At 41.0% G+C, this 10,622-nt stretch overlaps 1 protein-coding gene across 1 annotated transcript in view; it reads left to right on the forward strand.

The window, feature by feature from the left end:
* The first annotated feature begins 942 nt into the window (after positions 1 to 942).
* Positions 943 to 10,622, forward strand: part of RAB43 (RAB43, member RAS oncogene family) — a 19,740-nt gene continuing 10,060 nt past the window's right edge. Inside the window, exon 1 of the mRNA XM_015407437.1 lies at positions 943 to 1,217. Within this exon, the coding sequence (XP_015262923.1) occupies positions 1,008 to 1,217 (210 nt within the window). The 5' untranslated portion in view covers positions 943 to 1,007. The remainder of the gene's footprint in view (positions 1,218 to 10,622) is intronic.

Genomic DNA, 10,622 nt, shown 5'->3' on the forward strand with positions numbered 1-10,622 from the left:
CCTAACTTCACTGGACTTTTTTTTTTTTTTGCACTGGGCAAATGTAGTCCTTCATAATAATGTGTCAATAATTCACCCTAAAGTAAAGCATGCCTACATGATCCCCACAGGAAAAAAACAACAGTTCACACAGTAAAAATCCAATTGGAAAGTGGATTGAAAATGGATTATTTAGTGTGTGTGACCGCAGCCTATGTGTGCATGTAAATATTCCTTTGAATGGTTAATCTGATTTTATGGTTAATATGATTTCCCCTCCCCCAATTCCAGTATTAGGTCAGAAATAATGAGGAAGATCTCTGTGATTGAACCAGTTACTTCTGCTTGATTTCCAGAACCAGCTGCCTTTGCGGCTAGAAGATTTAAAAACCACAGAACGTTTACACACGCGCGCTCACAAACCGGCCCCTCGTTCAAATCTCCCCTCAGCGATGAACACGCCACCTCCTGGCCTTTGGAGAGCAACCGTCTCTCAACCCTCCTTCCACCCATTTACAATAAGAAGAATACGGCTGGCCTTCCTTACAGGGCTGTTGTGAGAGTTACTCGTCTAACGTATGAGAAGCAAATGCTGTATGCCTTTCTAGAAGCGTGCTCCTTACTTAGCACTGCGGCACACTAGTAGGGTTTTTTTTGCCACACAGGTCAAGACTGTGGAGCGACTGCAGGCTGCCATCGTTATGACGACCGCCTCCGTCGCGGTCCTGCCTGAACGTGCGAAGGCCAGCTGGCCGGTCGGGTCGGTCCGGTCAGGGCAGGGCAGGGCAGGCGCCGTCCCCCCTTCCTTGCCCGCCCCTGCTGCCCGGGTGAATGCATGAGGAAGAACTCGGGCTCCCATTACGCATGCCCAGTCACCCGGTCTGGCAGGGCTGCTGGGGAGGATGCTGAGGCGGTCGCTGCTGCAGCGGCCCAGACGGGAGGGAGGGGGGCTGCCGACTCAGCGCTAGGCCGGGCCGGGCCCTGTGGAGCGCGAGAGGGGCCTGGAAGGGAGCAGCCGCCGCCACGCCATGCCCGGGCCCCCGCCAGCGCCCCCCGGGCCGGACCCGGAGGAGCGCTATGATTTCCTCTTCAAGCTGGTGTTGATCGGCGACGCCAGCGTGGGCAAGACGTGCCTGGTGCAGCGTTTCAAGACCGGGGCCTTCGCCGAGCGCCAGGGCAACACCATCGGCGTGGACTTCACCGTAAAGAGCCTGGAGATCCAGGGCAAGCGGGTCAAGGTGGGGGAAGCTGAGAGGAGTGTGTGTGAGAGAGTGCAAGACAGCCAAGGCGGCTGGCCTGAAGGGCCCCCCCCACCCCCCCAGGTGTGCAGGAAATGAGGCTTCTTTCTCCTCCCTTTCCCCCCACTGGCCAGACAGGTAACAGGTGTGTGAAAGAAACAAAACCGGGGGGTGGGGAGGCCGCTGGAAGTGCTTTGCGGTTAAAACTCTGCTGGGTTCTTTTACTGTTCACAAGCAATTACTTCCTTGCCAGTTCAGAATTCACGAAAGGATTTGTGCTGGCACACTAGACCTCCTTGGCCTGAACACAATTGTATCCAAGATCCTTTATCCTAGGGCCAGGAAGGTAAAGACACTTGGCCGAGTTACTTCTGTGGGGACTGACCCAACCTGTGTGAGACTACCCAAAGCAAATGCTGTATGCCTTTCTAGAAGTGTGTATGAATGGTGGAAATGCCTCCAAGATGACTTCAGCCATACAGATTCTCATGAGACTCAGGAAATGTAGTTGTGTAAACTTTTCAGAAATGACAAGTCTATATGACCACCATAATGCCGGCATGACAGTGAGTTTCATAGGATCTCAGACTTTAGTGCTTTAGAAATTGGTGTGTGTTCAGTTGTCAGCTTATTATTTTGAACCTCTCTCTGTGTGTGATTTATAAAACTCTGCCTCTTTCTTCTTTGTAACTTATTTATATGTCACTATCCATGTGCATTGTGATTTATAGAATACAAGAATATTTTGGCCCCCAGGAGCTTACAATCTAAAATTTGAGACATCAGACACAGAGGTGGGGATGTATAGGGGAAGAATGTATTCCTTCTGCATCAGCATGGGCTTAGTTTCAGTAGAAGTTGGGCCAAAGGTTTCATAGAAAAGGTGCGTATTGAGAGAGGTGGCATCACAAAGATATTTTGGGAGTTAGGTCCATGCAAAAGATAATGTTGTGCTGTTGCGTGCTGTTAACCACAAAAGCTCGTGGCACAATAAATGCATTTATCTCTTAAGGATGTCAACTGCTTTATCTTTTTGGCTGTTGAGGCCCCATGTGGCATTTTGTACAACTGGTGTCAGATTTATTTATTTATTTATTTTATTCGATTTATAACCCTCCCTACCAAGGCAGGCTCAGGGTGGTTGTGTTTAAATCAGGTGACCTGTGTTCATGTAGCGTTACTATGCCAGGGGTCTGTGGCCCAGGCACATGTTCTGTTGATGTATTAAGGTGCACATAGAGTGGGGCAGCCCACTTTAAATATGATGCTGCTCTTGTGGAACCCTCCTCAGATCATTGTTCTTTGTACACCCAACATTGCTTTTAAATCTGGCTAACACATTATACTTGTCTAAAAATGTCCATCCACTCTTCTGTTTAGATGCCTGTATACTTATATACAGAAGTTGTGGAGATCTGTACTATAGTCAGCCTAAGCCTCTTGTTATACTTGCCTGTACAGCCACAACAACTGCCATCATAGTTTTCCCTTTTCAGATGAATAAATTGAACCTTGCTGTCACATGTGATACTATATTTATTTGCATTTTAGATGCCTATAATGTGTACGTAAAATCTACATTTGCTGGAATGCACATTGATTTACAAATGGCAGTCATGCTTTCTGGCCAAGATTAATAAAAGTTTTCTCCTGCACACCAATAATAGATGAAAGGCTAAGAGATGTTCATATGAAATGCCTTTGTCTTCTCCTTTGTATCACAGCAGCATTTGTTAAGCTGGTATGGAAAAATCCTTGGAACAGTTTTAAACCGGTTTAGGAAATTATATTTAGCAGACTTCAGCAACTTCTTGCACAACTGTGTTCTCTGACACAGCTTTCTGAATCAGCTTAGAAAACTGATCAAAGTACTGGGAAAGTAAATAGAACTGTTTTCCAGATCCCATCTTTGTTTTGAGACTTGTGGAGCAGTACTGTTCTCTTTTCCAAAACATAAACCCTGTGCACATTGCACCTGTACTGTATACAGGGTGTCCTTGGCAGAATTTATACTTGGATCATTTGCTTCCAAGCTGGCCCAACCTCAAACATTCTTGATACCAGCCTCAGTATAGTAGTGGGCTGTACAGATTTCTAAACCACACATTCAAGGAAAACGGCTTCTAAATGCAATAGCTATACCTCAGACTGTATTCTTCCACTTTTCTTGTAGTTTCCATATATATACAAAACATCTCTGTTGGTTCAAATATATTCATGATTCTGGACTAGATAGATAAAATAGCCAGATTTGGGAATTTAATTTTCCCCTAAATACAAAGTGTATGATGCTTCAAGAGACGCAATCTGTATATGATACAGGCGTGGTCACTGAAGGAGATTGAGAAGTTGTACGTGCAAAAAGGTGAAGGGCAGGCATACAATAGGAAGGTTAGAGATGATACCAGGAAAGGCCTGAGAGCCAGTAATGTGTGGGGCGTGGGAAAGTCCCAGGAACCTGGGACTATATATGGGAATGCACTGAAGGTGGCAAGTAGATATTTACGGACCTTGTGTTTTTAATAGCTTGGGTTTTTATACTGTGCTTTTTATTGTAAGCTGTCTTGAGCAGGACTCTGAAGATGCAGCATAGAAATATTCTAAATAAATACATATTTGAAGTTGAACAAAGTTTGACTCCAGTGGCACCTTTAAGACCAACAAAGTTTTATTAAAGGAATATATATACCTTCAAAGTTTCATTCAAGGTATTCAGCAATAAAACATTGTTGGTCTTAAAAGTGCCACTGGATTCAAACTTTGTTCTGCTGCTTCTGACCAACATGGCTACCCACCAGAATCTAAATATATATTTACGAAACTGGTTTGTGGAGAAACCTGTGTTTGGGATTAGGGTTGTGTCTGGGGATGAACTAGGAAGAAAAGAAGTCTTTATTCTGTGAGTATAAAAAAGAAAAGGAAATAGCAGCATGTGTCTGGATGTTCAGATCATCCTTGGCTTTTTGCAGTTTTCTTTCCAGAAGGTATCTCTCATGGAATCCCCAAACCACTTACCCCAAGGCTCAAATGACCTTTTTACAATTTGGCATGAAAACAGTTCAAAAGGAAACTGTTGCCAGTGTTTTTCTACAGATTTCCTAGTTAACCAATGGCTCTTCCTGCAAATCTCAAAGCCTTTTTTCCAAACCATTTCTTGAATCTTGAAAAAAGGTTTTGTAGGTTAGGTGGATAACTTTCAGAAGGAAGTGCTGGGAGTGCATGTGTGAGCAAGGTCTTCTTTTGGATCACAGCTCTTGTAATGCTGTTCTTTTAAGACTCATATTTTACAGCAAATGACTCAGTAGCCTTGAGCCTCAACCCCTTTGTGTCTGCATCATAATTCAAAGCTGACGCATCCCTGTTTTCTAATGCTATAGCATGAGAGGGAGAGAATTCCACAATATAGGTCTGTTCTGTTGGTTCTAGTTAAGTGAACAGAGTTATGGCAAAGGAAATCAAGTGATTAAACATGGGATGGAACAAACAATTCACCCCTTTCCCCATGATGTTGAATAAATATCACAATAATACAATTCATAGAAGTCAATCTAGAATGGACCAGCTCCTCTTCTGAATGAAGGATTCCCTTTCTGCATCAGGATTGCTTCATACCCACGTACCATTATGAGTGCATGAATTATCTAACTGTTCTGGAGCAGAAGCCCCACCCCTGAACTTACATGGACCTGTAGAGGCTCCCAAGCAGGTGGTGCTGGCCCTGCTGCAACTATGGCAAGCATTCAGGGGATGCCCTGCCCAAGAGCAGGCAAGGCAGCGCCAGGTGGGCCACAACACAGGAAGCTGTGGATGGGAGGCTCATTGGGCTGTCCACACTCACCATGCAGCCTAGAGAGGAGGCAAGGCTCTGTTACTAGGCCACACTCTCAGACAGTCCCACAGATAATGCTGGCAGAACCCCCACCTCTCTCAGACCTGCATAGGTCACAGGAGAAGCCCTCTAAGGTAGCAAGATGGGGAGAGGGACAGGAAGGGATGGCCTGTGCAGGGAACCTAACCATTTCTGTTATTCACTCTGAGAAGGACCATGTCCCCTTTCTTTTCTTTTTTAAAAAATAAGTTTTATTACTGAATATTTACAGGTGAACAAAAGGCGATTAAAAAGGTAATAAAAGTTGTCTTGCAATACACTGTGCGTACAGTATCTCCTAAAATACAGGGTTTAGAGGAATGATACCATTCTCTGATAAATAAAACATAACAGGCATTCACATATTCCAGAGTTGGGTTGAGCTCTTAGTTGGATCTGTTGACTGTATACTCTCAGTAGACCATGTCCCCTTTCATGGGACTTTAAAGGAGCCTGGGCCTGATCTGTTATGGCAATTTTGCCCTCTTCCCTTGATTGCACACCGAATCTGACTTCTTTCTTGCTGAACAGCCCCTTTATCTGTTTCTTCTTATTTGTTTGTCTATGATTGTCCTATTGAGCAAACTCCAGAGGATGGCAGAAGACAGGACAGCCTGGTATGATGTGGTCCATGGGGTTGCAAAAAGTTGGACTCGACTGAACAACAACAACATGACTGTCCAACCCAGTCACTTTAGTGTGTGTGTGTAATGCAATGCTGGCCCAGCCCAGGGAACTGAGGGAAGAGACAAAATCACCTTCTTATATTCTGATTTTGAAATGGCACATGAGAGGCTTTTGAAAGTTCAAAATAACCAAAGTGTTATATTTAACTTAAAGGAGAAAAGGTCGGGTGGAATCAGGTGTATGAGGTGAACAGACAATAAAACTGAGGTAACTTTGTATTCACACAAACTCCAGATAATTTGTTGCCAACAAGTGTTTCTGCTATTCAACAAGGTTTTAAAACTGAAAAGGGAGGCTTTGTTTTCAGTTTCTGCTTAAATACTCAAGCATAGGTTTCTGAGTTTTACCGACACATAAAGTTTAGAAGGCATTAACATACAACCAAGTTCCCAAAATCTTTCTTTATACACAGACCAGGGATCACTTATCTTTTCTAGAAACTATTTCCCTTCTTAACTGGGCAGGAATCACTTCTCTTTACTAGAAGCTATTTCTGGTTTTTGGCTTGAATGAGGGTCCTCCTGGATCCACACACTCTTTTAGCCTCCTTCCCAGTCCACAGTTAGTGCTTAACTGTCTCTTCTTCAACTGTCAGTTCCCAAGTGTAATTCCTTAACTGATTCTCTCAACGGAATTCCCTTAGAACAATCTGTCACTAGATAAGGAAGTATTTGGAAATACACCAACCTAAACAATTCTCAAAAGAATACAAGGAGATATTAAACCAAAGAATATCGATGATGGAAGTTGTAGAGGCACTCAAAAGATAGAATAGAGGTAAAGTTCCTGGACCGGATGGATTACCGATAGAATTTTACCTTGTTTTTGAGGAACAATTAACTTCAATCTTGAAAGATATCTGCAACAATGTATTAATGGGCGGGAAAATCCCAGATACATGGAAAGAAGCAATTATCTCGCTGATCCACAAACAAAACTCTGATGAGAAGGAGATAAAGAACTATAGACCGATTTCATTATTGAATGTGGACTATAAAATTTTTGAATCTATTATTGCAGAGAGATTCAAAAAAGTGTTGGCCAAAACGATACATAAAGACCAAGCTGGATTTTTGCCTAAAAGACAAATGAGAAATAACTTGAGATGCGTCATTGATATCCTGGAGTACTACGAACTGCACCATCAAAAGCAGTTGGCTTTAATTTTTTTTGATGCAGAGAAGGCGTTTGATAATGTCAACTGGACTTTTATCTTTGAGGCATTGAGAGAAGCAGAGGCTGGAGAAAACTTTATAACAATGATACAAGCAATATATACAAAGCAAAACGCAGCAGTAATGGTCAATGGAAAAATAACAAAAAAAATTGAAATACAAAAAGGAACAAGACAGGGCTGCCCTCTCTCACCACTGTTGTTTGCATTAGAGATTTTGAATGATGAAATTAGAGGAGAAACTAAGATTAAAGGACTTAAAATCAAAAAAGAAGAATTTAAACTGTTGGCTTTTTCAGATGATTTAGTATTTATACTTGAGAATCCTGACTCTTCGGCTGTTACGTTAAAGGAGAAAATCAAGAGTACGGACTGGTAGCAGGTCTGAAAATAAATTGGGAAAAGACTAAAATTTTAACTAAAAATATGGACCAAAAACGGAAAACACATCTACAAGAAATCACGGGCTTTCAAATAACTGATAAAATAAAATACTTGGGAATAAACTTGACTAATAAGTGTAGTACTCTTTATGAAAATAATTACAAAGAGCTTTTAAAAACAATGAAGTTGGATTTGGAAAAATGGAAAAATCTACATATATCTTTTATGGGAAGAATTGCACTAATTAAAATGATCATTTTGCCTAGGTGGATATTTTTATTTCAAACAATTCCCATACTTTAGAATCAAAAGCTTTTTAAGGAGTTGGATCAAATGATTTCAAAATTTATATAGCAGGGAAAGCGACCAAGAATAAGACTGAAGGCTTTACAAGATATTAAAGAAAGAGGAGGCTTAGGCCTTCCAAATTGGTTATTATACCACAGATCAGCAGCGCTCGTCTGAATAAAAGAATGGATTATGCTAGAGGATAAGAGAACACTGGAACTTGAAGTACATGATCTACTACTAGGGTGGCATGCTTTCCTGTGGTATGAAAAAGCTTTAACACAGAAATATTTTAAGCAACATTGGCTATGAGCAGCACTTTTGAAAGTTTGGGATTTTATCTTGAAAAGATTTTATAACAAAAACTCTAGACTTATTGCACCGCTTGAGGCTTTTACTTTACCGAATATACATGAGGGGGAAGAATTAATAAGATACCAGGATATTCTGGACAACAAAAACTTAATGAATATACCAGAAGATCTATCATGGTGGCGCAAAATGCAACTGGAATCCAGGAACAATAAAGATAAAAAAATTAGGCTTTTATGAAGACTTAACAGACATGGATTTTTTTTTTACCTCGGTGAACTCTTTTTGTCCTTTTTACTTAATGATATGATGTATGATGAGACTGTTAAACCAAATATGATCCTATGGGCACAGAGTGTAAGCCATAATATTGAATTAGAACAATGGGAACAAATATGGAAAGAAAACATTAAGATAACGAAAGTTATTGCATTTAAAGATGTTTTACAGATGGTATATAACACCTGATAGAATAGCTAAAGGGAATAGTAAGTGTTCTAACAAATGTTGGAAGTGTTTATCTAGTACAGGATCCTTTTATCATATGTGGTGGCATTGTGATGTAACTAAGAGATACTGGAGATGGATTCATGCAATAATGCAGAAGATATTGGGATGTACAATTTCAATTACGCCCGAAGTAATGCTTCTGCGTATACTACCTAAAGACTTTGAAAAAAGCAACAGATATTTAATTATCTACTTTACTACAGCAGCAAGAATGCTATATGCCAAATACTGGAAGGTACAAGATGTACCAAAAAAGCAAGTATACAAAAACTGATGGAAACAGTGGAAAGGGATAAATTGACTTTGTTGATAAGAGGATCCACAAACTATACATTCCAGAACACATGGAGGCGCTTCTATAATTGGTATAATAGTGCAAATGATTGTAACCTAAAAATGTAATCCCTAGAGCAAAGTATAGGTTAGAACATTGAGATAGCAGGTACACATGTTGGTTTTAAGTTACAAAAATGTGAGCTCATAGAAAATAATGATACGTGATATTGTATTATATAGAGAATATCTAAGAGGCAATTATTGGAAACATAAGCATTTGATACCCCCGTTTGTGTTATGTGTGTATGTTCGGTTTGTCTGTTATGAAAAAACAAATAAAATTCTACCCTTTGAGGGCAGGGTTTTTTTTTAAAAAAAGAACAATCTGTCACTCAAAGGTTCTCAATTTTTTTTAGGCATTAACCCTTGATGGTCCATCGCACCTGTCCAGAGGAAATTCTTTAAAGGCAGAAATCAGTGTAGCCAGGGAAGAAGAGCCAGATCTCTCCTGTGGTGCTGGAGGAGAAGAGTGAGGCTAGAAAGGGGGAGCAGGGTGAGTTCAGATCCTCCTCCATTTTGGGTCTTTCTGCATTTGCTTACCACTCCAGGTTTTCTCAGTGTTTGAGTCGAGGCAGTTTAAGTCCACGGCAAAACAGTATCCAGATAACCTGGGGCAACAGCACGCTGAAACCAGGCTGACCACTGAAGGGTAATGTAATGCAGAATTGGGGGGGGGGGCGGAATAAAAAGAAGGTTGAACTCAATTTTAGTGCAGAATGAGGGGGAAAAAACACCTGGATTAAAAAGAAGGTTGAATTCGATTGTAATGCAGAATTGCTTGGAGGACACCGTGGTGAACATGGATTAAAAGGAGAGTGTAAAAAGGGCCTTTCTCACAGCTCTGAGGCTTTCCTGTTCTCAAGTGTAGGTTGGATGAACTTGAAGAACTTTTAACTGGAAGGGTTTTGCTTTAATGAGTTGAAATCGATTTCCATTTTTCCTCCAAGACCAAAACTTGGTTTATTTGAAATCTGTGAAAAACACACATTAATAACAAATATGTCTTTCCTGGGGCTGCATCTAGTACCAGATGTCTCTCTGGGACACTCTGGGACTGGAGCAACTCCAGCTCAGCAGCTGAAGAAGACTTCTTAAACATGGTAGACACTGAGAATAAGTTTTCTGAGATCGGCATTTGCACACTTTGCTGTAGAAACATTTAGTTTGTACATACCTGCTTCTAGATCTAGCATGTAGTTGGCATTCAGCTCTTGAAACTAATTGTGGCCAGACTGGACTTTGAGTAGCTGTGAATTTCAGATGCATTTTCGACTTACTTTGTGGTGTTCAGTATCGAGCTTGGTTGGGATGTATTTATTTAAGTGTTGTTTTGACTGGTGTGTTATGGGAAGATAAAATGAATGAGATGGGTTTATTATCTTGTGTAGCTGCTTAAGCAAGGAGTGTTGCATTCAAAGCTTTCTGCAGGCTTGTATATAGTGATTTTGTTAAGGGCCTCTTGATCTCTGAATACATTACTTGTGAATGTTGTGTGCTACGTTAGATACTGAATGCTGTACTTAAACTCCAGTAGATTTCAAGGACACTGTAGATTTGTTATTTACTAAAAGCTAGAGATTTTCATTTTAAGAGGCAGAAAACTTCATTGTTCTCAGTTGCAGAGGAACAGATGTTGTGTAGTTAAAATAAGGAGAGGGAGGGGTTGGCTGTTTGAACATACATGCACATGCAGACCCGTCAAGGTAGATAATGCTTGTACTGTTCCAGATTCATGTCTGCACTGGGTATTGACTGTCGTGTAGCCTCAGATCTGGCATAATACAAAACCTTTATTTTAACTGTGCTTACTTTGTGAAACCAGGATTCAACTTGTAAGTGAGCATTC

The sequence above is a fragment of the Gekko japonicus genome, unplaced genomic scaffold (assembly GCF_001447785.1).
Source record: "Gekko japonicus isolate JY-2015 unplaced genomic scaffold, Gekko_japonicus_V1.1 scaffold408, whole genome shotgun sequence".
Lineage (NCBI taxonomy): Eukaryota > Metazoa > Chordata > Lepidosauria > Squamata > Gekkonidae > Gekko > Gekko japonicus.